At 40.0% G+C, this 27,394-nt stretch overlaps 1 protein-coding gene across 1 annotated transcript in view; it reads right to left on the bottom strand.

The window, feature by feature from the left end:
• Positions 1 to 16,576: 16,576 nt before the first annotated feature.
• Positions 16,577 to 27,394, bottom strand: part of LOC137989308 (uncharacterized) — a 92,923-nt gene continuing 82,105 nt past the window's right edge. Inside the window, exons 9-18 of the mRNA XM_068835134.1 lie at positions 26,078 to 26,280; positions 24,085 to 24,269; positions 23,637 to 23,726; positions 22,449 to 22,553; positions 21,236 to 21,447; positions 21,083 to 21,123; positions 19,095 to 19,191; positions 18,045 to 18,267; positions 17,481 to 17,937; positions 16,577 to 17,336 (exon numbers count right to left, since the gene is read on the bottom strand). Coding sequence (XP_068691235.1) covers positions 17,794 to 17,937; positions 18,045 to 18,267; positions 19,095 to 19,191; positions 21,083 to 21,123; positions 21,236 to 21,447; positions 22,449 to 22,553; positions 23,637 to 23,726; positions 24,085 to 24,269; positions 26,078 to 26,280 — 1,300 coding nt within the window. The 3' untranslated portion in view covers positions 16,577 to 17,336; positions 17,481 to 17,793. The remainder of the gene's footprint in view (positions 17,337 to 17,480; positions 17,938 to 18,044; positions 18,268 to 19,094; positions 19,192 to 21,082; positions 21,124 to 21,235; positions 21,448 to 22,448; positions 22,554 to 23,636; positions 23,727 to 24,084; positions 24,270 to 26,077; positions 26,281 to 27,394) is intronic.

Below are 27,394 nucleotides of genomic sequence, written 5' to 3'. Positions count from 1 at the left end.
AGAGAAAAGAAAATTTATATTATTATTTTAAGGAAATAGTTATTTGCAAACCATTCGTTTCTTTGAAATGAAGATATGCCTATCCAAAAAAGGAAAAGCGTATGAGTTTAAATATTCTTGAAAAATGAGAAAACTTAATTTGATTCATTCTGATTTTTCGTTCTTTTTTGTCCATTCAGATAAAGCCATTCGTTGCGATGAATGCCAAAAGAGAACCAGATGTGTCCTCTGGAGTCCATGTTGTTGCAGATGAAGCTTACTTGGCGTTTTCTTTGGTCCAGTTGTTGTGGGCTTGCCCAGTGTTGTGAAGAGTAGATCCATTCTGTTATGATATCAGGGGAGCATCCATTACCCAGAAAAAATAGCATTAGTTGGAAAGTGTCTTTGTCTCCGATGGGTTTCTTCCAGAAAGTTGATACATTTTCCTTGGGCCAGACTTGAACTGGATAAAATACGTCTCCATTAAGTAGTTGGAATAAGGCGCGTCGTCGTTCTGATATACTCGGTTTGTTTGTAGGATCCATGGTAGCAAAATTCGATGTTCAAATTTATATTAAATCTCAAGAAACGAAAACTTCTCTGGAGTACATTAGCTTTGAGAATAATAATTGGTGTAGATCCAGAAACGAGATAGTTTATAGTAGGACAAAAAATTGAACCTATTGTATGAAATGGGTGAATTCTGTATCGAATGACTCTAAAACTTGTTAAAAGTGAAAAATAGTGGTAAATTAATCAATAAATATAAATTTTCCCAAACGTAACCCTGGGTAGGGGCCCTTACGGGTGCTAGGCTACCGGGCCAGTAGCCACCCGGTGGTCACAAAGGGGCACGGGCGCACAATTCCCTGCACGTACCTCTCCAGAGGCCAGTGTGTTACCCCGGCGAAAATGGGAGGGTAAATTGCGTCAAAATCGGGTAAACAAAATATTCGGAGAAAAAAGGAAAGATGACAAGAAAAGGCTCTGACACCTAGGCTCGATGAACGTTGCGAATCGTTAGGGGCGGAACGCAACCGCGCAAGGGGGTTTCTAGTCCAGCGCTAGACCTCCACCCGACCCCCCCTTCCCGTGTCGAGCATAAGAGAAAATTGATCAAAAGATAAGGGATGGTAGAAAAGAGAGTGAATTTCTGACCCGGTTTCGCGTGAGGGAAAGACAAACCCGCTAGACAGACTGTCGCGACGTGAGTTTTTAAACAGCTCAAAGTTGCAACGAAAATTGAAAAAAGGGACACAACATCGGAAAAGTTCGACATGCAATCAATAATTTTTTTTAAAAATATAAATTTTTATTCGATACTCACGCAAAAGTGCTCGAAAATAGTTTAAATTTAGTCTGGGTATAAAACTCCAGATAGTTTAGGCTGCCATGATGACTTTGTTTTACGTTTTGCATTAATAAGTAGTTCAAGTCAGGTAAACAGTATCTGTTCCAGCAAAAAGGAAAATCCCCAAATGGTCTGGATAGCACAAGTGTTACTATTATTTTTAAAAATACAACCACACTTTTGAGTTTAAGGAATCTTTTTCGATGTTTCAAAATCATCATCAGCCATAGTGAGAGTAACATTAAAATTTTTACACGATAATCCGTGTATATATATAACTATCAATACAATGATTCTTTGTAGATTAAATGTTCGTTACAAGTAGGTAAAATTCAAACTAACCAACAATATTATAGAAAACACAACTGACATAACGGTAAAAGCTTAAAAGTGTAATGCTTAACTGACATAATCAACTTGTTTGTTGAGTTCGGATTTCAAGAGTTCACTATGGAGGGTCTCCTTGACTTTGAGTTGATAGAAAGAGGTAGCATTATCAATAATTTTGAAGCAAGAAACATCACAATTATCCTGACGATTTTTAGAAAAATTAAGATGCTTGAAGATATGAGAATTTTTATCCCAGAAAAGGTGCTCATTTACACACATGTAGAAATGCGTGTTGGTTTCACCAACGCAGCGAGCACCACAGCGGCCCGTACAAGTAAATTTGTATACACTTAATACAACACGTGATTTGAAAGAATCCGGAATGAATCCTTTGGACTAAAAATGTTACACTGTTTAAATGGAGAGAAAATTACTCTAGCATTTAAATCCTTACAATACTTGCTGATAATAGATGAAATTTTCTTTCTAGTATAAGATGAATAGAAGCCGATGTAACGTAGTTTGTAAAAATGGCAGTGTGGTACATCATGTTTTCGGGCTTCTTTTGTACCACAGGCAAACAGTTGTAACGGCCGTTTGAACTCATCTAGGAAAATGTTCCATAAAAACTTCAAATCGCGATGTTTCTTTTGGAAAATTTATTTTATGGACAGCCAGATAAATGAAGTTCACTCACCCACAATTTTCTGCGTTGTCCTGAGTGATTTGATGGGTTTTGGGACGCTTCGATTTCCCCTTCAGATCCGACCCGTCGTGACATACAATAGAGACTTCAACCCGGGGGCAGGTTGCTCGAAACCTGGTTTAATAGCGCTAACTCCTAGGTTTTGCCACATCTCACCCCTTCTTCGTGGTCTGCATTGGCCATGGCTTCCTGTTAAAGCCCGAATACAATTTAAGATACTGCTTATTACATTCAAAGCAATTCACGGCCTTGCTCCTAAATATCTATGCGATTTAATAATATTTAAATCGTCCTCATATAACCTTAGATCTTCAGGTAGTATTTTACTTTCTACGCCAATTGTTCGATCGAAGACGTTAGGTGATAGAGCTTTTATGGTAGCAGCGCCAAGGCTCTGGAACTCTCTTCCAAAAAAACTTCGTGAGATTACTAATGTGAACAGTTTTAAGGCTCATATTAAGACTTATCTTTTTAGGACTTTATAGTGGTGAGCAATTTTATATTCAATTCTTACTTGCATGCATATATATTATTTAGTTTTTATATGCATTATCTTTTGTTAAATTCTTGTAAAGTAATGCAGTTGTAATGCGCAGCTGATCATTCTCATGTTAAGCTGCGCACAATAAGTTCACAAATTATTATTATTATGATTATTATGACTATTATTATTATTATTATTATTATTATTATTAACCGTTGGTTACGAGATATCAAAACCTATAGGTTTATATGTTTGCAAGGAATTACGACGTTGTACTCAATACGTCAAATCAGTGAATGTGGCGTCGCCAACGACAGGACGACGGCCGATTGCAATCAGCTTTTCAGTTTCTGCGCATCACCGGAACGGAAAATAAACTTCCGGTATGCCGTTGTCGTTCCTCCCGTCGTGGTGCTTAAGGTCTCTAATATAAATAGACAAGGCGTGCAAGCTTCCAAGACGGATGAGTGCCTCCAGAATTTAGCCGAATTTCTCCCACTTTCAAAGGTCGCTCGCCTCCCAACTTCGTTCCCAGGGTCTCTCTTCTCTGCCTCCAACGACAATGGAGGCAGAGAAGAGAGATCCTGGGAACGAGGTTGGGGACATGACTGAGCCATTATTGGCATTTGATCAAAATGAAATTAACCAATCAAAAAGCACAGATTAATGTAATAGTGTCTCTCTTGGGGGAAATCTGAGCTTTTTGATTGGTTAATTTAATTTTGATCACAATATCAACTTTTTGCATGCCCAAGGCTGGGAGGCAAGCGACCTTTGGACGAGGAAGAAATTCGGCTAAATTGTGGAGAAGGGGTAGTTTCTAAAGAAACTGTGGTGCTGCGTCGGTGGGGAAGTAGTATACAAAAATTAGGTTTTATCAACGGAGTTGATAATGTAAATTGGCCACCGTACAGAAATTCTAAAAGCTGACGTTTCGAGCGTTAGCCCTTCGTCAGAGCGAATCTAGGGATCATGGGTTACGTGTTGTTTTTATAGTAGAGTAGGAGCTACGCTATTGGTGGTAACATGGCAACGTGAAAAATAGGAATATATTAGTTAAATGAAAAGCGTTCGTTAATACCGTGAGGATTAAGGGTGCCGATTTGAAAGATGAATTTTTGTTCCAGATTCTTGCGGGTTTCCGTCGTACCTAGATGTAGGGAAAGGCCTCAGATAACCATGTGTTTTTTGGAGTGGTTAGGCAGATTAAAATGGCGAGCGACTGGCTTAGATGCATCCTTGTCATTCTTCTCAACATCGCGAAGGTGTTCGCGGAATCGGTAACCTAGTCGTCTACCTGTCTCACCAATGTATAATTTATTGCATAACGTACAGGTTATGCAATAAATGACATTTGCGGAGGTACATGTGAAACGATCGGTGATCTTAACAGATCGCTTAGGTCCCGATATCTTGCTAGTGTTAACAATGAAAAGACAAGTTTTGCATCGTGAGCGCGCGCATTTGAAAGTGCCGGGTTGCTCTTTAGTTTTGAGCGCGCTTCTAACTAAAAGGTTGCCTACGTTTTTGTCGCGTTTGAATGAAATAAGTGAAGGTTGCGCAAAGATTTTACCAGTCTCGGGATCATTTTGGAGTAATTTAAAATTATACTAAGAATGATGCTTTTGACTGCGTGATTATGAGGATGGAAAGTGAGGGTGAATGGAATTCTGTCATTCTTATCTTTTTGTGACGTTTGTAGTGATGACTGTCGATCAAATTGTTGGGCGCGATGATGGCCCGCTTAGACCACAGAGACAGGATAGCCACGTTTTTCGAAGAACTGGCACATCTCCTCTGATTTGCTGGAAAAATCGGAGTCATCACTACATAGACGTCGAGGTCTAAGAAATTGAGAATAAGGAATGGAGTTCTTGACATGTGATGGATGTGACGCTGAATACAACAAATAACTGTGTTAATCAGTAGGTTTGTAGTGCACAGCACACTAGTACATAGCATGTTGCCTCTAATAGAAACTTTGATATCTAGGAAAGCCAATGAAGTTTCCGAAATTTCCCAGGTATATTTAAGAGCCGGATGAAAAGAGTTGACGGAGGTTACAAATTGATCGAGTTCTTCTCTGCTGGATGAAGTAGCGCCGATGCAGTGGTCGATGTAGCGGCCGTAGAGTTCAGGTTTGGGGCCGTTGCACTGATTAAAAAATTGGTGTTCAACATATCCTACAAAAAGATTGGCATAGCTAGGTGCCATTCTTGTGCCCATCGCTACACCATTAATTTGTTTGTAATAGTTGCCGGCGAATGAAAAACAGTTGAGCGTTAAAACTAGTTCAGCAAGGCGGAGGAGCGTTTCCGAGCTAGGTTCTTTGACAGTGCGTTGATCGAAAAAGTGTTTAAGTGCTTGAAGACCTTCGCTATTAGGAATGACTGTGTATAGAGATGTAATGTCCATGGTGAAAATAAGTTTGTCTTGGCCGGACAAATTGAAATTACGGAAAATTTGTAGTGCGTGTGTACTGTCTTAAATGTATGATGGCAAAGATTTGACGATAGGCGTCATAACCCTGTCTAAGTAGCTAGAAATGAGTTCGGTGGGGCAACTACAGGCAGAAACGATAGGGCGATCTGGGTTGTTGGGTTTGTGAATTTTAGGCAAGAAGTAAATGCACGAAGTTCTAGGGGTGTTGATGATGAGATTAGTGGTAGTGTCCGGTAATTCTTGATTAACTATAAGATTTTGAATGGTGTCTTTGACAAGTTTTTGATTTTTGGAAGTGAGATCTTTAGGGATTTTGGCATAAAACGAGGTATCCGAAAGTTGCCGCAAAGCTTCTTTTTGGTAAAGGTCGGACCGCCAAACAACTACCGCGCCGCCTTTGTCGGCCTATTTGACAACTATGCCGTTGCGTTTACTAAGATTTTTGAGCGCCGCCTACTCTTCCGAGGAAAATTTAGTCTTGCGATTGAATTTAAGTTTGTGAATGTCGTGACGGCTTTTTATTGGTGAAAAAATCTAAATAGGCAGATTGTCCCTCTGGGGGAGTCCATTTGGATTTGCGAACTAGAAGTGTTTCAAAAATATCTTTATTAGAAGTGTCCGAATCATCCTCTTTGTAGTGAAAAAAGGCTTTTAACTGAACGCGGCGAAGGAATTTTTCAACATCTTGCTTAATAGAAAATTCGTTGGTGCGTTTGGTAATAGGGACAAAATTTAGGCCCATACTGAGAACAGATTTCTCTGAGTCAGTAAGCGGAAGATTTTCTGGAATTGTAATTACGATATTATGGCTATGCAATGTAGTGTCGTCGGTAATTTGCGGACCTATTAATTGTTGAAGTTTTAGAGACTTGGTTTGGCGTAAATGGTCAAACAGTCCAGAATTAAGTTGTCGGATTTTAGTGCGAATCGATTGTACTAAAATTGCTGGACAGATTTTGGAAAGTTCGGAGCGGCAATGAAGAATTTGTTTGTCAAGTGCGATTCGTTTTTGGCACATAGCTCTAATTGTGATCCTCATAATATTGCGTGAAAAAGAATTTTGCGCACAATTTTTCCAACCTTTTCTCGGAAGAGTGGGCGGCGCTCAAAAATCTTAGTAAACGCAACGACATAGTTGTCAAATCGGCCGACAAAGGCGGCGCGGTAGTTGTTTGGCGGTCCGACCTTTACCAAAAAGAAGCTTTGCGGCAACTTTCGGATACCTCGTTTTATGCCAAAATCCCTAAAGATCTCACTTCCAAAAATCAAAAACTTGTCAAAGACACCATTCAAAATCTTATAGTTAATCAAGAATTACCGGACACTGCCACTAATCTCATCATCAACACGGTGACCCCTAGAACTTCGTGCATTTACTTCTTGCCTAAAATTCACGAACCCAACAACCCAGGTCGCCCTATCGTTTCTGCCTGTAGTTGCCCCACCGAACTCATTTCTAGCTACTTAGACAGGATTATGACGGCTATCGTCAAATCTTTGCCATCATACATTAAAGACAGTACACACGCACTACAAATTTTCCGCGATTTCAATTTGTCCGGCCAAGACAAACTTATTTTCACCATGGACATTACATCTCTATACACAGTCATTCCTAATAGCGAAGGTCTTCAAGCACTTAAACACTTTTTCGATCAACGCACTGTCAAAGAACCTAGCTCGGAAACGCTCCTCCGCCTTGCTGAACTAGTTTTAACGCTCAACTGTTTTTCATTCGCCGGCAACTATTACAAACAAATTAATGGTGTAGCGATGGCCACAAGAATGGGACCTAGCTATGCCAATCTTTTTGTAGGATATGTTGAACACCAATTTTTTAATCAGTACAACGGCCCCAAACCTGAACTCTACGGCCGCTACATCGACCACTGCATCGGCGCTATTTCACCCAGCAGAGAAGAACTCGATCAATTTATAACCTCCGTCAACTCTTTTCATCCGGCTCTTAAATATACCTGGGAAATTTCGGAAACTTCATTGGCTTTCCTAGATATCAAAGTTTCTATTAGAGGCAACATGCTATGTACTAGTGTGCTGTGCACTACAAACCTACTGATTCACACAGTTATTTATTGTATTCATCGTCACACCCATCACATGTCAAGAACTCCATTCCTTATTCTCAATTTCTTAGACTTCGACATCTATTTAGTGATGACTCCGATTTTTCCAGCAAATCAGAGATGTGCCAGTTCTTCGAAAAACGTGGCTATCCTGTCTCTGTGGTCAAAGCGGGCCATCATCGCGCCCAACAATTTGATCGACAGCAAATCAGATCAGATAAGGTGACATCACGCGCTCTCGCATCCTTGTGACAGTTTTAGGATCATTGACTTTATGCACTTTAGGTAAGGATAAATTTCACGATAAATGTTAGAATCTAAGAGACCTTTTTTCTTAAGTTTACGTAAAAACCGCTGTAACTGACCTTCCCTGCGTAGAGTGAGATCAGATTCCAATTTTTAAAATTTAGAGTTGTCTCTCAACATATGAACCATAGCTTTATTGTAAACTACCTTGTCAAGAACTATGACTCCGTTCCCCTTATCTGGTCTCAGGATGATGAAGTCCTTGTTATGTTTCAGTCTTTTCATTATTTCATGTTTCTTTAAGTCATTCATTGAAAGCGTTCACATCACTGGCCCCTTAAGCGAGCTTCGCTCAACCCGTTTTTAAATTTCTTACATATATCTTCAGTTATATATTGCATCTTTGTCTGACTTTCGCTCGTGGGATGCGAGTTAGTCCGTTTTAAGTTTCCATCAAGTGCGCATGGTCATTAGGCAACCTATTCTTTTAAGTAGAGAGTTACTATGAGATCTTTCAGGCAAGGTTTACGCTCGTCAATCACCACGACGTTAAACGCAAATGCTAAATCTAGCCAAACGTTTCGGAGAAGCTTATGGCAGAGAAGGCTAATTCATTTTCCGGACGAGAATGTCTTAACAAAGGTATTCACCCAAAATGACAAACAAAAATGTTATGTCCTTTTTTTGCGCCATGTTTGGCTGTTTGAAAATAGTTGGAATCAACAATTTTGGACAAAACTTCTTCAGAAATGCAACCGGACACTTCTTGTTTACTGATGGTTAACATGTGGCCCTCAAAAAATAGCACTCACAAACAGAAAATGGCACTGTTTGCAACCTTATCGTTTTCCCAAACCCAGGGAACAACTAAAATGAATGAAAAATGAAGTACTGGCTATCAGGCGCATTCATCTCTTTTGAGAGGATTTGGCCAGTGGCTGATCTTTCCGGTGACCTTAAACAAAAATATTATGAAGAGAGAACGTGGATTATTAGCGAATGAACATAATATGTCAAAGGATTACACCAAAAATGACTCACGAAAAAGAGTGCCAGCTTTAGCTCTTCGGTATTTTCGGTCGGATATCTGGCCATTGATATTCTGCAACATCTGCTCATTCATTATGTGCATCATTCATCATTCATTATGTGCATCCAGCAATCTCCAAACTTCCCTTTGTTTTGACTGTTTTCTCTTCTGTGGGCTCAAACACCAAAAACCTTTACGAGATGTCCCAGCAAGTCGGCCACGTTTGTTTCACCATTTATCCCGAGGGAGGGGACTGCCATATAAAAAGGACGGGAGTGCACGTCGTACCTTTTAGGGGTTAAAAAAGCGCTTTTGGTTCCTCTTAGGGTGTTCAGCTCCAAAAGGTCCACAGCGGGAGCTTTAGCGGTCCCTTTAAGGGTAGTGAGCCGAAAAATTATGGTAGGAGACATTTGACAATTATCTAATTTTTAATTTTGTCTAATTAAAACCCATAATTTGGACGCCCACAAGACAGGATCTTGGTACATCTTAGGGGTTCTTTTCAAGATTTCCGACAAACACCCCCGTCCTTTTTATTTGAGAGTCCACTTCCTTACGATGTGATCGGATAACGCAATTACTCTGTATAGATGTTTTATTCTAAGAATATCAGAGTCCACTTTCTTACAATGTGATCGGATACCGCAATTACTCTGTATAGATGTTTTATTCTAAGAATATCAAACAATTTCCTTGCATACAAACTGCGAAGCATTGTTTCAAAGCAGCTCTCTGTGAGTCACAAAAAGATGTCTCAGGCAATTATGAGCTAAGAAAAGTGATGAAAGGTCGATAAATTCCAAGCTTTGGAGATAAAAAAGTAACAAAACACTGTGGGTTGAGCGAAGGAGGTCTGAGTTCTGTTATAGCACCAAAGCGCTACCTCGCTCATCGATCTTACTTTGTCGGCCTCTCTGATCACATCAGAGGACACCCATTTAGGATGAAGGCAGAGCGTCTCAGACTTTCCTAGGGGCATTGCCAGGACTGCTTGTTCCTCGTACGTGGCCCCTTAAGTGAGCTTCGTTCAACACGTTGTGATATTTCCTACATATATTTTCCAGTTATATATTGCGTCTATGTCTGATTTTCGTTCGATTGTGGGGTGTGAGTTCGTCCGTTTCAAGTGCGCATGGTCATTAGGCAACCTATTCTTCAGTAGGGATTGAATTGGTTATGAAATCTTTCAAAGTTTTTCGTTAAAGGCACATTTGAAATCATCGTAAGAGAGAAGCTTCTGGCGGAGAAAATTTATCTTACAGACAAGACTGTCTTTAGAAAGGAATTCAACCAAAATGACCAACAAAAAGTCTGTCTCGTTCTTTTGTGCGATGTTTGGCTGTTTTAAAATAGTTGGGAATTAAAACTCCAAAGACAAAACTCCTTGAGAAATGAAATAAAATACTTTTTACTTTTACTTTTATTTGCCGTGGGTTAACATTGATTTGGTGCAGTTTTCTAACATGTGGTCCTCAAAAATAGCACTAACGGACAGAAAATACCAAAGATAACGTCTGTATATCCAACGAATCGGTATCGTTTTCTCAAACCCAAGGAAGAACTAAAATAAATGGAAAATGAAGGAACTCAAGTTATCGCTACTGGCTATCAGGCGCATTCACCTCTTTTGAGAATATTTGGCAGTGGCTGACCTTTCCGATCTGTAAAAAAAGCATAGATTGTGAAGAGAGAACGTGGATTTAATATAAGGGAATGAACAGAAGTTTCAGAATGTCAATGACCGGAAACCTGGCCGAAATTATTGAAGAGCGTGAAAGCTGACGCTCTTTTCCCGAGGTCGGATTTGGTTCAGTGCCTTGACATATATGCATCCAGCAATCGGCAAACTTCCATTTACTTTTGACTGTTTTTTCTTTTGTGGCCTCAAACACTCTAAACCTCTTCGAGATATCACAGCAAGTCGGTCACATTTGCTTCACTACTTACTAACATTTTGAGATAACGGAATTAGCCCGTAAACACCTTTTATTTTAATAATATCAAACAATATCATTGTATACAGAGTAAGACGCATTGCTCCAAACAGATCTCTGAGACACAAAACTCTTAAGGTCGAATTTGTTTTCAAAAGCAGTTCCCATGATGTCTCAGACAAGAAATGCAATGTGATGTCTCAGACAATTATGAGCTAAACAAATTAATGAAAGTTCGACAAATTCCAAATTTGAAGATACAAAAGTAACATAACACTGTGGGTTGAACGAAGGAGGTCTGAGTTCAGTTATAGCACCAAAGCACTACCTCGCTAATCGATCTTACTTTGTCGGCCTCTCTGATCACATCAGAGGACCATTTAGGATGAAGCCAGAGCGTGTCAGACTTTCCTAGGGGCATTGGCAGGAATGCTTGTTCCTCGTATGTAGCCCCTTAAGCGAGCTTCGCTCAACCCGTTGTGACATTTCTTATGTAATATTTTCCGATTATATATTGCATCTATGTCTGATTTTCGCTCGATTGTGGGATGACTTATTAGTCTATTTCAAGTTTCCATCAAGTGCGCATGTTCATTAGGCAGTGCTAATCTTTAATTAAGTAGCCAGTGGCTATGAAATGTTTCAAAGTTGAAGGCAAATGTGAAATCAAGCTAAACGGTTTGGAGAAGATTCATCTTCCAGCTACGAAGCCTGTCTTCAGAAATAAATTCACCCAAAATGACCAACACAGGCTGTCTCCTTTTGTTGTGCGATGTTTGGCTGTTTAAACATAGTTGGAAATCAACAATCGTGGACGAACTCCTTCAGAAATTTAATAGAATAATTTTTTTTTTTTACCGAGGGTTAACGTTGATTTATAGCAGTTTTCTAGCATGTGGCCCTGAAAAAAAGCACTTACGGACAGAAAATACCAATGATAACGTGTCTTTATGCAATGAATCGCTTATCGTTTTACCAAACCCAAGGAACAACTGAAATGAAAGGAAAATGAAGGAACTCAAGTTATCGCTATTGGCTATCAGGCGCATTCATCTCTTTTGAGAATATTTGGCCAGTGGCTGATCTTTCCGACGTGTAAAAAACAAAGCCATTGTGAAGAGAGGACGTGCATTTAATATTAGGGAATGAATGGATGTTGCAGAATATCAGTGGCCAGTCATCTGGCGAAAAATATCGCCGAGCCAAAGCTGACACTCTTTTTTTCGAACGTCATTTTTGGTGTAGTCCGGCCTTTCAGGTATCTGCATGCAGCCCTCGACAAGAAAGTTCCCTCTACTTTTGGCTGCATGCAGTACTCGGCAAACTTCTGTTTACTTTTGGCTTTTTCATATATACAGAATGAGCCTTTTTGGGTATTAGGTCAAGCTGGCTACACTTCCTGCTCTCCTTACCATTAATATTAGACATCCCTATTTTTCCAGAACGTTTTCCCAACAAGAACCAACTACAAGCAGAGTCCTGAAAGTTGAAATTTCAGAAAAATGAATAAATGATGTGATGGCCCTCATCAAGATTTATGCAGTGGCTAGGGACGTGCCACTCCCATTAGATTTGATCTATGTTGCGGCATTTTTAGAGAAGAAGCTATTTTAACAAAAGATTTAAGTAAGTATCAACTTTCGCAGGAGACCACACTCACTTAATAATGTTATGCTCATGATTGGCTAAGAAGTTTTGATTTCGCTGGAAAATTTATCTTAAATCACCTTAGTCTTAGTGGCCCAACTTCGAGTTGTATGCGCAAGGTCATCGGCCTCTGGCATGGTAATAGTGTGGTATTATCTGCGAGGCGAGATCTTTTGTGTTGAGGATTTTGAAAAACATCAAAAAATGTCCTTGCATGCAAAGTGGAAAGCATTGCTCAATAAACAAGATTTCTACGTCAAAAAAAATTTAAGCTTGAAGATTTCTTCACAAACATTTGCCATCGCAAGTAAGACGATGTGATCTGTCACACAAACATGAGCTAAGCAAATTAAGAAGAGTTCGAAAATTCCCAAACTTTGAGGATAAAAAAGGAACAAAACACTATGAGTAGAGTGACGGTAGTCTGAGTTCTGTTTTAGCACCGAAGCACTACCTCACTACCTCGCTAATCGATCTTTCTTTTCCGGCCTCTCTGATCACATGATAGGACATCCATTTAGGATGAAGCCAGAGCGTCTCAGACTTTCCAAGGGGCATTGGCAGGAATGCTTTTTCCTCGTACGTGACCCCTTAAGTGAACTTCGCTCAACCCGTTGTGACATTTCCTACATATATTTTCCAGATATATACTGCATGTTTGTCTCATTTTCGCTCGATTTTGGGCCGGGGTGATTTATTCTGTTTTAAGTTTAAATCAGGTGCGCATGTATTTTTGGCACGTTAGCTTTAATAAGTAAAGACTGACTATGAAATCTTTCAAAGTTTTTCATTAGCCAACGCAACATTGAAGTCAAATGTAAGTTCTGTTGAAACTCTTTGTGGAAACTTGTGGCGGAGGAAACTCGTCTTTCTAGACATGGCTATTTTAGACAAGGTATCCCCCCTCCCCCAAAAAAGGTACTAAATGCAGCTTTTTATGCTCACTCGAGGAGCCACGTTTGAGGGACACTTTGTGACGTTAAGTGTCTGTATTCCAAGAAACGAGTGAAATTGAAGTCGGGAAAAATAGCAAAGGGACACTCCGTGACGCTTAGTGAAATCCGCCTTCATCTACTTGTACTGACTTGCATTTCTGGCCATATCTGAACACCGCAGCACATCTTCCCATCGTGACGGTCTGTGTAAAATGTCACAAATTTGAAATTGGTTTTGAATATGGATTAGCATGCCACGAACCAATCGTTACAAGGCGCTTTTCTTAAAACTGCTGTATTGGTAGAGTATATTTTTTATTAGAGCACAGTGTACAAGATCACGTTGCATAAGAGACTGCTTTTCCTGCAAAACAAAAAGAATTCCTCGTAGAATAAACCAAAAACACAGCATCGGCCAGGAATCGATTCGGATTCGAAACCCGCGAAGGTTGAATTGGGCGGGGTGCTCTAACCACTTTGCTATCCCGGTCGATGCTGGTTTGCAATCAATTATTTCTCCATGGAACAAGTTTGTCTAAATGACCTCAGAGCAGTTACAAAGCGCTTTTTTGAAAACTCTTGCATTAATAAAGTATTTACTTAATTTGCGCAAAGTTTGGATGGCAACATTATGATGTTTCAAAAGAAATAGAAAATTTCATAGAAAAACAAACAAAAACACAGCATCAGCCAGGAATCGATTTGGATTCGAAACCCGCTAAGGTTGAATTGGGCGGGGTGCTCTAACCACTGAGCTATCCCGGCCGATGCTTGAATGCATTTCTCCATGCAACAATTTCGTCTGATTGACCTCACAGGAGCCACTAGGCGCTTTTCTCAAAACTGTGGTATTAAAGAGTGTAATACGGACGTTTCTAAGGAATCAAAGCCATGGTGTGATTTTGTTGAGTATATATTAAATAAAAGATCGTATGAATTAATGGTCACTGGTGATTTTGTTGATTATGGTACCATTGGAAAGATCATCAAAACGTGTTTATAATTTTGCCTAGTAACCAACCTTTTTCACCATGGTAACAAGTTGTTAATTTAACGACAAAACGATTCGGTAATCATCCCCATAAAAACGAGTCAGAAAAAAAGTTCACAACCCCTCCTCGGGTCTCTATATACCTTGAAATAAAAGTGGAACCAATGAAGAGAACCCTCCCCATCTACCTTGGATATAAGTGCCTTTCTTGTTTGGCTCGTTTCCTTAAACAAGACCCCCCCCCCCCCCCCCCCTCCCTTGGATATAAGTTCTTTTCTAGTTTCCCTCGTTTCCTTAAACGACCACATTCAACAACAAAAAATTTTTAAAACAAGAACAAGAAGTTTAATAAAAAGCAGGAAGTCTAATTTTCTTTTTAGCCGAATATTAAAAGTTGTGATTGGTAGAATTTCATATACCGGACTAAAAATGGCGGAGACCAAAAACTATTGTTATTCCGATTAGGCCTTTCTAATTAGGTGTTGTTATGTTCGCTTTGTTCTTTTGTTTCATGGACCTTAATTATTTCGGATCCGGTATATGAAAGACCAGCCCAAGCACCTCCCCTCCAGACTAACATGGTGTTGCGAACCCAGCCTCGTTCCCAGGGTCTCCATTGTCTTAGACAAAGTTAGCATAGTTTTGAGATCCCAAGAAAAAAATATTTTTTTCTTTGGTCAGTGCAACTGAATCCTAATTGTAGAGTACAACCTCGTCTCCAGGACCTCTCCTTGGTTTTGGGGCTGACGCGGAAAGAAGCCAAGAGAACGAGCGCAGAAGGCAAGGGAGAGGTCCTGGAAACGAGGCTGTTTACAGTACTCTTTTTTAAAGCAGCATGCAAAGAAGATGTTTTGAATTGGTTAAATTCACGATTGATAGTGAGTGTTTAAGGGCAATGCTTTTTCCCGATGTTTATGACGGATTTCGAAAACCGTGGTCATTAGATACACTTACGGTCCTTGTGATAATGACTGGCTGTTAGTGTTACGCTCCCTATCAGTTGCCTAGAAAAGTGTCATTCCTCTTACACCTTTCGTTGCACCGTTTCCCCCACCAATAGATGGTTTTCACTCACCTGAGTTGACGGCCATTTTGGTGTACAAAACAATAGAAAATATTTGCGCAGAATTTGCATAAAAGTAGAGTTCAATCCCCAAGGGAGAGGATGTCTATTGTTCTAGTACACCAAAATGGCCGCTGTGACGTCACGTGAAAACCATCTATTCATGGTAACATGTGGTTCTGTTTTAGTCTCCTTGTCTATTTTTCCCGTCTCAACATTGTATTCTGTAAGTTCTTACCTACAGCGAAGAAGCTACTGTGCCATCAGTTGAATGCCTGACCTTCCCTTGTTCCCCTCTTTCTTCACAAACATAAATCAGTGAAACACAAAATTTTACTCTACTTTCTTTTTTATTATGCCAATGGACCATCTACAACATAACAGAGCACATACTTTAAGTGCAGCTTGCACTTTTACAAAAATTACCAAAATTAAGAAATTGATTTATTTAATTTACTAATCGTTATGTGCTCTTTTTCTTTAAAATGTCAACGACTATCGCTGTTTCTAATTTCGGGCCTGGCATATTTACTTACAAGCTAACTTACTTTGTATTTCTTGTTCCCCTCCTTCTTTAGAAACATAACGCAGTGAAAATTTACACTACTTTCTTTTTTTATTATGCCAATGCACCATCTACAAAAAAATAGAGCACATACTTTAAGTGCAGCTTGCACTTTTACAAAAATTACCAAAATTAAGAAATTGATTCATTATTCTTATCGTTATGTGCTCCTCTTCTTTCAAATGTCAAGACCTATCGCTGTTTCTAATTTAGGGCCATGCATATTTACTTACAAGCAAACTTATTTTGTGTGTTTTTTTTGTCTTTCTAAGAATACACGTTTCATCTTTCAGCTTCACAAATCTATTACATATATTGATGGAGATGCTTTTTTTGCTTTACAACCTACAGGATCCTCCAGGGATTTTTCTCAGATTAAAGGTAAACGTTTTTCAGAGATATTTGGCACTGCCATAAACTTTTGCTTTGAAAGAAAGGTTTAAATACTAGGTCGAGTTTTTAGGTTTACTGGGGTCTCAGTAGAAGCCATACCTCTTACTAACCGAGTTTGAGGTCCGTACTGTAAGTTACGGACCGAGTTTTTTCCCGTTGATTTATGGCCCAAGCGCGAAGCGCGCGGGCCATAAATCAACGGGAAAAAACGAGGATGCGTAACTTACAGTACGGACCGAGAAAACGAGGTTAGTAAGATATTTATTATATCTCTGAGGTTAATCCGGCGCGCGGGCAAGGAAACTAGTCAAAGTCAAGCGGAAGGTTCAACTGCCACTAAGATTGCCGTACCAAAATTCCAAAAACTAAATCTTCTTGGCTGTTAAGTTTGAAATAGTTGCTTGCAAGATTCAAACAGTTTTCAGTACAAGTTTATGCAACAGAAATGACATGAAAAACTCGCTAGATGATGTTTTATCGAAATTTTAAATTTAGCGGGCTGTACAGCGGGCCGTACAGCGGGCCGTACTGCAGAATACGGCCCGCTAATTTAGCCAATTACAGCGCGCGTACTATCTGAGAGATATGATAAATGGAAAGAACTTCTTCTCGCCAACAGTGCAATTAAACTTGAGTTAACTGGTTATAAGCAAGTCATTGTGTTTGTCTTGACCATGAGATGGGGGAAGTTCTTCAGGGGGCTATAATAATAGTGTCGTCTGAGATTCTCTTATTTCCCTGCTAGTTGGGGTGCAGGCGAGCAAAGTCACGACAAGGCAGATCTTGGAGCTTTGAAAGTGAAAAACGCCTGGTCCCTGTAAGTATGTAAGCCTAATAGCGAGCAACCTAGCTTACTTCATCCGGGTTAATATGTCACTCAATAAGAAACAAACAAACAAACAAACAAAAAAAATAAATAAGCAAAAGCATTAACTGGCTCAGTAGCAATCTGACTGCAATGTCTATCTAAAAACCAAGAGAACTAATGCTAAAGTTAACATGTCTTAAGTACTAAAAATACTTATAGCTTAGTTACGGTAAGCGAAGCATTTGGAGACAACTGAAATCCATCAGCTTGAAGACTTGCCATGGGCACATTCTGAGTGCTTACATCCTGAATGTTTTCTCGTTCGTAAACTTCTGACGTGTCTGGCTCCTGTCAACAATCAGAAAAAAGTAAGATAGCATATTTTTCATTTGTTTCATAGGTGATCTTAACAAACCAATTCAGCTCTCGAGCAAGGTCCAGCACATCCCTGCACTGTGCAGCTTGAAGCTTCTAATATATTGTAAGACTTGCCTTGGACACATTCTGTGGGTTTTCAACATCGAGGATGGCTGGTTCTTCAGCTTCTGTGGCGTTTGACCCCTGCTAAGATCAAAGTTATAATAGCATAACTTTTAAAAGTTATTTCCATACACAAATTTAACTCTGCTATGCAAGACCCAAGCACAAGTAGCTTGAAGACTTGCCATGGGCACATTCTGAGTGCTTACATCCTGAATGTTTTCTCGTTCGTAAACTTCTGACGTGTCTGGCTCCTGTCAACAATCAGAAAAAAGTAAGATAGCATATTTTTCATTTGTTTCATAGGTGATCTTAACAAACCAATTCAGCTCTCGAGCAAGGTCCAGCACATCCCTGCACTGTGCAGCTTGAAGCTTCTAATATATTGTAAGACTTGCCTTGACACATTCTGTGGGTTTTCAACACCGACCATGGCTGGTTCTTCAGCTTCTGCGGCGTTTGACCCCTGCTAAGATCAAAGTTATAATAGCATAACTTTTAAAAGTTATTTCCATACACAAATTTAACTCTGCTATGCAAGACCCAAGCACAAGTATCTCCTATTGCAAAACTTACCGTGGACACACCCTGTGGACTTACAACATCAAGGTTGTCTAGTTCGTCATCTTCTGCTGTCTTTGCCTCCTGTGTCGTATAATAATATTTCGAATCATCCTTTTTGCCAAAGTCAAAGTAGTCCTCTTGCTCCTCCAACATATCGTCAAGTCTTTTATACAGCCGCTGAAAGCTTGGCCGTTCATCTGGGTCTTGGTTCCAACAGTCTGTCATCAAGGCGTACCTTAAAAATTAACAAAAATAGGAATTTCTTTCTTCCTGAAGGAAAATCGATCTTCATACAACCTGCTAACCCTGTTTCCCCAAAAATCATTCGTAGGTTCCTGATTCGAGCAAATTTCATTCTTTTACGTCTCATAGACCGTATTAATTAATGGAGGCCAATAAATTATCCCTTTGTCCTTGTGCTAATGAAATCAACTAGCCTCTTCTGCATGAACAAAACACAAATTTAAAGAAATGTTGCTTTGGAGCGAGGCTAGTTGGTCTCATTAGCACAAAGACATAAGTTTATTTTTTGACCGCCATTGATGAATATGGTCTGCAGATATTTTAAATTCTTAAAGGCTTTATTTATACTAAGGTTTCTGTTCTTGTAGCGCCAAGTTTTTTTATCTACAGGCAACCGTATTTTTTGCACAAATAAAATGAATTAAATTTTTGTCTTGTATTTTTGAGTAGATCTGTGTTGATATGGAAGAAAACGAAACTAAGGCCAAGCCGACAGTGGTTTTGGACCTCATTTTCCAACTGCGTCACAATTTTAAATGTGTTAAATTGCAGTTGCCCAAAACTATTTGTTTCTGTACTTATCTTACAATGTCTTTAAATGTAAAGTAAACGTGGCCGAAGCTCAATTAATAATAACTATAGCCGAGCGGGCGTGCCTCTTGAAATATGTTGAAGCATTGATGTCTAAGTTGACTGATGCAGGAAAGTATGAAAATAGATTAACCACTCACTCTTCCTATTAATATCAAAACACTGCATCTCTTTCACAAAATTGGTTGCCTTTAAGTACTTAGGAAAAATCACCTCCGTTTAACTTACACAGGGTCTGTGCACATGTCAGGTTTTTCCAGTCTGTAACCTGCTTTCAAATTCTCCAAGAGCTGTTTGTTCTTCATTAGTGCGTAAGGCGACCCCCCTAAAAATGATCGACATAATATGCATCAAGACAAATCATGAACCATAGAAAGGGGGGAGGAGGCGCTCTAATGAAAGAAATCCGAGACTAAGACTTAAGATGCAAGAGGTGAAGCAAAGATAATCTTCAACCAAGAGTTCAAAAGTTTGCCAACCGTAAATAAGAAAGCAAAGGACACATTCAGAAATGCAGATCCTATGCACAGAAAATTGGGAAGGAAGATCAAGGTCGTTTCATGGGCCTCATTCACGCGATGGCCATATTGGCCAGAGACAATAGATTTCGTACCCCGAACCTCGAGTTGAATTGGGAACGAGTTTCGGTGGGACAAAACAAAAGTTTTCAATCCCGCGGGACTCAACGTGGCCCATTTCATCCAAACCAGCATTTGTTTTCCCTTTCGTTCGCTTGCTGCTTCAGTTCCTTATTTAATCTGTTAAACCCTTGGCCATTCCTACTTACTTCCTTCATTTCTTTACTTGCTCATTCAGTCAGTCAATAAGTCAATTAATCTTTCGGTAGCAACTCAGTCATTGTATCAGTCAGTACTCTCGATGGTTGCTTAACCAGTCGGATGGCGAAACTTGGTTCCTTCCCTCATTTGTTTTACTCATTCAGTAAGTCAGCCCGCAGGCCAGTGTCGGCAGGGGTTTCCTTTGAGGCTAGAGGCCGGGCGTTTCATCCAGGCATTTTCCATTCCATGTCAGGTACTTTGATGCCAATATTTGAAAGGTTTTGTTTCATTTTTTATTTTTATATACTTTTTTAGTTACGTTTTATGGAAAATTTGAGTGAACTCCAGCCTTGCCTGGGAAACTGATTCTTGGGTTCCAGAAACACTGGAATCCAGTGTTTCTGAATGTTCTATTAAAAAAATTCCTGGGGGGCATGTTCCCAGAACCCCCCAGGTACCTAGCGTCTTTAGCGCTCGCAAGACGCCTTGCGGCGTCAAAAAATGTCACGCCTGGTGCTTTCAGAAATATGTCCGCTATTTTACAAAACTGTCCTGTCAAAACCCTGGTGTCGGTAGGCCAACGTAAGTTGGTTAGTCAGTCAGGCGGATGGGCATCCTTCCTTTGTTCCTTTGTTCAGTCATTCAGTGAGTCCGTCATGACAACGACGGCTACGAGAACCGGCGCCACATACCAATTGGTTTACTTAGCAAAAACACATACTTCTGCATGCCCCGCACGTGCGTTTAACATTTTGATACACTTCTTTGAAGTTCTCGTCCTGACAATGAAGTGAAATAATCAAATTTGAAGTTATGTGAAGGAAGCGAGCATTGGACGAAGAATTTTACATTTTCTATTCAAAAACCCACACCGTTCGTACCAATTTTGTTTCTGGAATGTGGATACACACTTTCATTTCCGAACTACTTGAAATCATCGCGAAATTATTGCAATAACGGGGATAATAGTTTTAGATAAAGTTCTCGCAGCCGTCCTCGTCGCCTTTTCTTGAGGTCTCTAAACGAGTCCTTTTAACTGACACTGATCGTTATAACAGATAAATACAATTTGGAACAACTCTAGGGGTGGCGAATAGTAAATGCGAGACTTTGCGAGACGGCGAGACCAGCGTTTTTCTTTGCCAGCCCGAGACATTTTGACTTTTTTAGATTGCAAGACCGAGACTTCAAACTGTTTGACACCTCCATATAAAAAACGAGACTGCGAGACGCACATAACGGCTCAAAAAACGAGACTGCGAGACCCGTGAAATTCGACTAAAATTTTGCGAGACCCAGAATTTTGGATGAACCATTCGCCACCCCTAACTCTAAAGGTCCGGATCACAAACACTTTTGCTTTTCACTTTAGTTTCCAGCTAACAGCTCCATATGTGGTACAATATGTTAATTAAAATGTCATAAATTATCACTGACCAAGAGTTGCAATTTCCCACAGGACCACTCCGTAGGACCAACTGCAAGTAAAACAAAACAAGTTAACACCTATGCAATACATTGAATTAGGAATGCACTGGCATCTGGCATGTTGCATTCACTGACTCTAAAAACGCCAGACTTGATACTTACACATCGCTCTTGGTGGTAAAGATCTCTTCAAAAAGTGACTCTGGAGCCATCCACTTCAATGGCAGTTTCTTCCCAAGGTCTACTTTGTAGACCTCATGGTACAAGTGCCGCATCAATCCGAAGTCACCAATTTTGACTTTCTTGCCGTGTCCCACCAGAATGTTCCTCGCTGCTAGGTCCCTGTGCACCAGACCCTTCTGGGAAAGATAGGTCTGTAAAAGAAAAATGATTATGGGTATTGCAAGGGATTTGTGATGTAAAAGTCAGTTTTGAGGGCCCAAGGCACTGGATTCTCACAGAAATATCTTTCCTGGAAGCGTGTAGCCTCCTATCGCAGAATCTTTTTAAGGTTAATTGTTCCTCCCGCACACAAGAACGCCACATTCCTTTCCCGCTGTGAGACGTTAACCAATGAATTGCTTTTTATTTTTAAGAGTGTGACCAAATAAAAAAGCTGTAATAACGTCCACTGCACTTTGCAACGGAAATTTGAAGCTTGAAAATTACACGGAATTCAAGGTGAAGGTTAACTTTTCTTACCATATTGAACACGATCTCTGATTGGTTGAAAGAGGGAAACGAATATGGGCTCCCGTGAAGCAGACTCTTACTGGTGGGAGAAACGACTGACTCTAAAAGAGTCCCTGTGATAGGAGACTAAGACCAGCAGAGATGTAACCGCCTATTTAATGCTAATCCAATAGAAGTACCACTCAACTTATTTCCTTGAGGCACATGTGCTAATCCTGGTGCCAGCACGTACCAAAGAGTTTTAATTGGGTGTTGCCGAGAAAGGGCGTGACATACATTTTAAAAAAACGTTAAAATATCATTCAAAAAAACGCTAAAAAACATGATGAGGAGTAGATAAAATAGCATATCATCCACATATGACCATCCCAAACCTCTGTTGTATGAAAAAAGTAATTACAAAAGAGCTCAAAGAAGAGTGAGCCAAGCATTGATCTTTCAAGCAGATCTGATGTTGTTGAGATGAAAGCAGTTGAAACAGGACTTTGGGCTTGCCCTGGTTTGGTTATGTAACTACTGATCATGTCATCAGCATCCGACACCAAAGATCGACAGTAACGCACGCAAAAACTCCGAACTTACTGAGAAAGACGGAATGAATAAGAAATTAAACGCAGGAAAAGACTAAGACAAGTACAAAAAAAAAAAAAAAAAAAAAAAAATCTGGCTATTTACCACTTACCATGCCACGTGCTAGCTGCCAGGCAAGCTTTACTGGATCAAGTGGAGCAAACGAGTCACAATCCTCGTCACATTCATCAGCTGTATTATTAGTGGAGGCATCTTCCTGGTTTGATGCGGATGATGAAAACGTTACAAAGGGTGTTTCCAATTCAATAGTAACAGAAGCATCTGGAGCCTACAACTCTACTGTGTTCGTGCAACGGTGAACGGTGTTTTTACAAGTAAGGTTACTTTTAGATTGAATTTCCCGCTAATTAGACTCCCAGAGGAGCCCGATGACCAATTACAAGAAATTAAGCTGACGTCATAGGGTCACCGAACCGGAACTGCCTTTGTTTTTTGACCTAATTCTCGGGAAGGGCTAGTCTTAAAATAAACCTACTTGTGAAAACGCCGTTTCACAGACGCTGTATGGAAGTTGCACACTCCAGATGGGCTCCCGGCAAAACTAAGAAGGGGCCATTGCTGCCAGTTTAGTTGAAAAGTACATAAATATTGGCCAGTATATTATATTATATTATATTATAATATATTATATTATATTATATTATATTATATTCAGCTAACCCTAACCGCAACGGTTGTTAATGCGCTAGAACGTTTCCTAGAGATTCTCAAAACTTCACATTCGTCAACATGCTGTTGACATAAAAGCTCAAATATACCGTTGCTAGTTTTTCAACAATGATTATAATTGGTCACTACATCCAAAAATTTTACTAAATGTCGCCTGTTATCGTAAGCTTGAGCTGTAGGCTTTTTGCATGTGCATGTGTCTCTGTTGATGTTCGGTAGTATGACTCCGTACGGAACATGCCAACAGACAGCAGTAAAACTAGTATATAGCTTTAGCCAAGCCTAAAAGCAGAGCTCCGGGGTTCTTTATTCTTACAAGAAGTTAACTTGGCTTGAGACTGCAATCCAATCGAAACCCAGCACCTAGTCAGCAGTCAACTTTAAAAAAAAAACCCAGCTGACCTCGATGAGCTCAAAACTTGAGCCCACGATATGGTCACGTAATGCTGGTCACATTGGCATACATGGACGGGTGGACGCACGTACGGTCGTGGAGTACAATATCTTCTTAAACCATGATGTTATACGTACGCGCCTTTGACGCGCGGAGCTCCGCTATAATAAAGATGAATCTTTCACACCGGATAAGACCAATAGTGAAAGGATGTACCTGGTTCGTAGTTGAGTTCTGTTCCCTTGCTCCGTTGTACATCTCTTCATCTTCGTCAACGACGGTAGCTCCAACGGTAGATGTTTTTATCTGCGTGGACGAAATCAGGGCCAAGTTGTTAGAAGCGAGATAACTTCACATCTCCAAAAAACGATGGTGGAACAGTCCGAACTAAAACGCAGGTGGAATGAGTTTTGGCTTGTCATCTTTTAATTGTATGTTTGCTTGAGTCTACGATACTGGTTTGTTGTTGTTGTTTTTTTTTTTCAAACAAAAAATGAGAAACGTTTTAGCAATTACGGGACACCACGTTAAAGACTGATAAAAAAATTGGGTGTGGCGAGGTAAGATGAAGGAAATACTGTCCTGTTATAACTTACAAGTGCACCTTAGGTAAGTGTACTAGAAAAAGATCTACTTCCTGTTATTAGGGAGGAAAGCATATTACCTTGCTTCTCTTCGCTCTCAACCACTGAAGTAAGTCGCCATGAGGAATGTACTCGACAATCAGACGAAGTGGAGTAGCTGTGGTCCAACAGCCCACGAAATTCAGAACGTTTGGATTCTTCCCCACTACCTTCATGGTCTCAATCTCATCCAAAAATTCGTATTTCTGCTCTTCAGTGGCGTTTTCTTGACAAAAAAAGTCATGAAATAATGTTGAACAAATCACTTTCAAAGTAGGTTGCTTGAGGCCGGGACAAACTAGGCGATAAGTCGCTGCAAAACGTCGCGGGGACAAGTCGGCGCTACAATTCGCCTTGTGTGACACGGTTAATTTTATAAAAATCACTGTCGCTGAGGCAGAATTTTGTCGCCGCGATTAGTCGCACGAATTCAAACGAGTTTGAATTCTTGCGACTAATTGTAGCGACACAATCAGCAGCGTTGTCGCACCGTGTGTATACTTCCGGCAAAAAATAATGAATATAAATGAACTAATGAGAGAGCGTCATATGGTCAGCCATATTGAATTAGATAACTAATTCACATTCCCCTTCATACGAGATCACTGCGTGTGCACCGAACAGGCGTAGTGTCGCAGCGACTTGTTTTGCAAGTAGTACACATGGAGTAACTTATCGCAGAGACCTGTCTCTGCGACTTGTCCCTAGAGTGTCCTGGTCTTTAGGGTTTCAGTGTGATGAACGGTTAATTATTTTATCGTAATCTGACCGCAGTTTACGCAGTAAAACACAACCAAGCATTTCCGTTTTTTCTAATACAGGGCACAATGGAGTCTAGAAAAACCTTCATGTAGAGTCTTTAATTGCCAGTAGCTACCGTGCTTCCGTGAGATACAAATCAGAAGCTACGATTCAAGCAGTAACTGTCACTTAGAAGCTTGCGAAGGTCTGATAAGCGAGTAATTAGTTTAAATCTTTGGCATTTCCTTAATCATTGTTGCATGGGTTTTGTAAAACGTTTTTCAGTAATTAAGTTTATTTTACAAACTTTATAAGTTGTCAAGTCTAATCCTTTAAACTAAGTTTCTTGTCCTCGTGGTCTTTAATTACAGTTGGTCTGATATCGTTTTAAATTCGCGAGCAATCGAGGTATCATTAGTTTTTTTCAGCAATATGTTATCACCACGTGGAGCTATAATTTATACTCAGACAGAATTTTTCCGGAGTACTTCAGTGGCTTATACCTGGTTATATTTCATTATTAAATTTTCTACCTCGGATATTGCGTTTTTAGCTTTCTGATTGGTTCACTCAATCTCATTGATCAGCTCATATACTGTATGCCCTAATATGGAAAATGATTGTGTCAAGTGTTGCCAAGCTGGAAACTAATTGGCCTTAATTTCCAAATGTCCAAGCTTTCAGAAAGTAATGAAAAATTTATAAAACAATTATTTCATTCACACTTGTTGGATATGAGACTGGTTATCGCCAACTTAACACTACTCGCCTCGTTGGCTGTTTACAATCTCATATCTGATGTGCGCTCGCGGAAAAATTGTTAAATAAAATTTCAGTTTACAGCTTATTGAGTCAAGGGAATAAATCACGTGTCCCTTATTCCTACATCAAGAACACTTTATTTCGAAGTCAAGCCCGTAAATTAGTCCTTTAATCGCCCTAAACCGGTTTACCCTTGAGAGTCGTTTGGTGTTGCATGCAGTGTCAGGCATGAGTGCAATCACGCTTATCGACGTAAAGCTATAATTGTAATGAGATTCACATTAGTTGGTGTACGAGTCACAAGGTCACCCTCTTACCATGACGTCATCCAAAACCCCAACCAAAGAGTGATACATGAATTGAAGTTCTCTAGAACAAGCATTCAAATTTTTACAATGCAGTTGAAGTCGAAGCTAAATAGTTGATGCTTGCATTGCGTACTTATTTACCTTAATTGACTCCCGGGATACAAATGCAAGGTAATTACTTCGGTGTGTGATCCATACAAGGAATAGACACTTTCATACCCACCATACAATTCTTTAACAGCAACGATCTTGTACTTGAAATTTTTCTCACACCAGTCTTTGGTATTCTTGTTAAAGAACTCCAACCCGTCAATGAATTTGGCTTTGTGCACCTTCCCAAATGCTCCTTGACCCACCTCTTCCAATTTTTCTATTCTCTGCGGAGGAATTTCGCAGGAACTCAGTGGTTTAATATCTTTTGCTGTCCTAAAAAAAACAACAACACAAAGTAACAACATCAATTACAGCTATCCAGATGTGGAAAAGGTTTCAGTAAGTTATGGCATTCACGCAACGTCACAACAAATTTTATTTTAGGTCGCAGTAGGAATGGGGCTTATCTCTAATAGTTGGCTACGAGTGCTTTACCTTTGGATCATAAACAAAATAGAGCTTTCACAACAGACTTTCTTGCTATCTTTTTGTTTTGTTTATGCAACTCTGAGACTACGCGAGACCAATCGATTGAGGCTTCAATGAGATTTGGGGCACAGATCATTATTTGAACAACCCTACATCTTTCCTAATGATACCCTGCAGCTTAGACCCACCCTTGGACCTTCCGTTTACCTCACAGAGTTCTGAAGTGTGATGTCATAAAAAACTAAATTTGTGAAATTATGGGATTTTTCGGGGTATAGAGTGTTTTCACCCACACGTGAACAGTAACCTTGTTTTTCTACCGAAACAAACGAAAACGTTTGCATGATAACAGAGCTCAATTCTCGGAGAATTAGTTGGGGACACCAACATGGCTGCCGTTCCTTTGTTTAGGGACACCAATGTGGCCGCCGTGACGTCACGTGAAAACACTCTATTATGAAACGACAACATCCAAAAGGCCTACTCGCCAAAAATGAGCATTTTAGGGCAAAAAAATGTCTGAGATATTAGCCCAGTTATGCTCATGTGACAATTACCTCAGTCTCTTTACTGCTAGGACTGAGGTGTCCAAATGGAGTATATTCGCAATTGTACAGAACGAGATGTTTCATGTTAACCTCCGGGTTAATGAAATGAAGAGATTTATTTTTCGATGTTGACTCAGGGGTACTCTGAAAAAATCAGAGTGGCCATCTGCAGGAGTCGAACCTACACTGTACGACATTCCGATTACTAGTTTGGATGCTCTAGCTGCCCCTGAGCTATAGGAAACTAGTGGAAGCTAGGCCATTAAACTACAATCATGGACATTTTATCTTTTAACTCACTTATCGCATATTATGGACTCTTTAGCAACCCCCTTTCCCCCATTCAATGTTACTTGAGGGAATTGAACTGAAAACAGTGTGCAGGACTGTGAGTGGACCAGTTTATGCCC

The sequence above is a fragment of the Montipora foliosa genome, unplaced genomic scaffold (assembly GCF_036669935.1).
Source record: "Montipora foliosa isolate CH-2021 unplaced genomic scaffold, ASM3666993v2 scaffold_451, whole genome shotgun sequence".
Lineage (NCBI taxonomy): Eukaryota > Metazoa > Cnidaria > Anthozoa > Scleractinia > Acroporidae > Montipora > Montipora foliosa.
The sequence above is the reverse complement of the archived record's forward strand: the minus strand, read 5'-3'. Positions and strand labels throughout refer to the sequence as shown.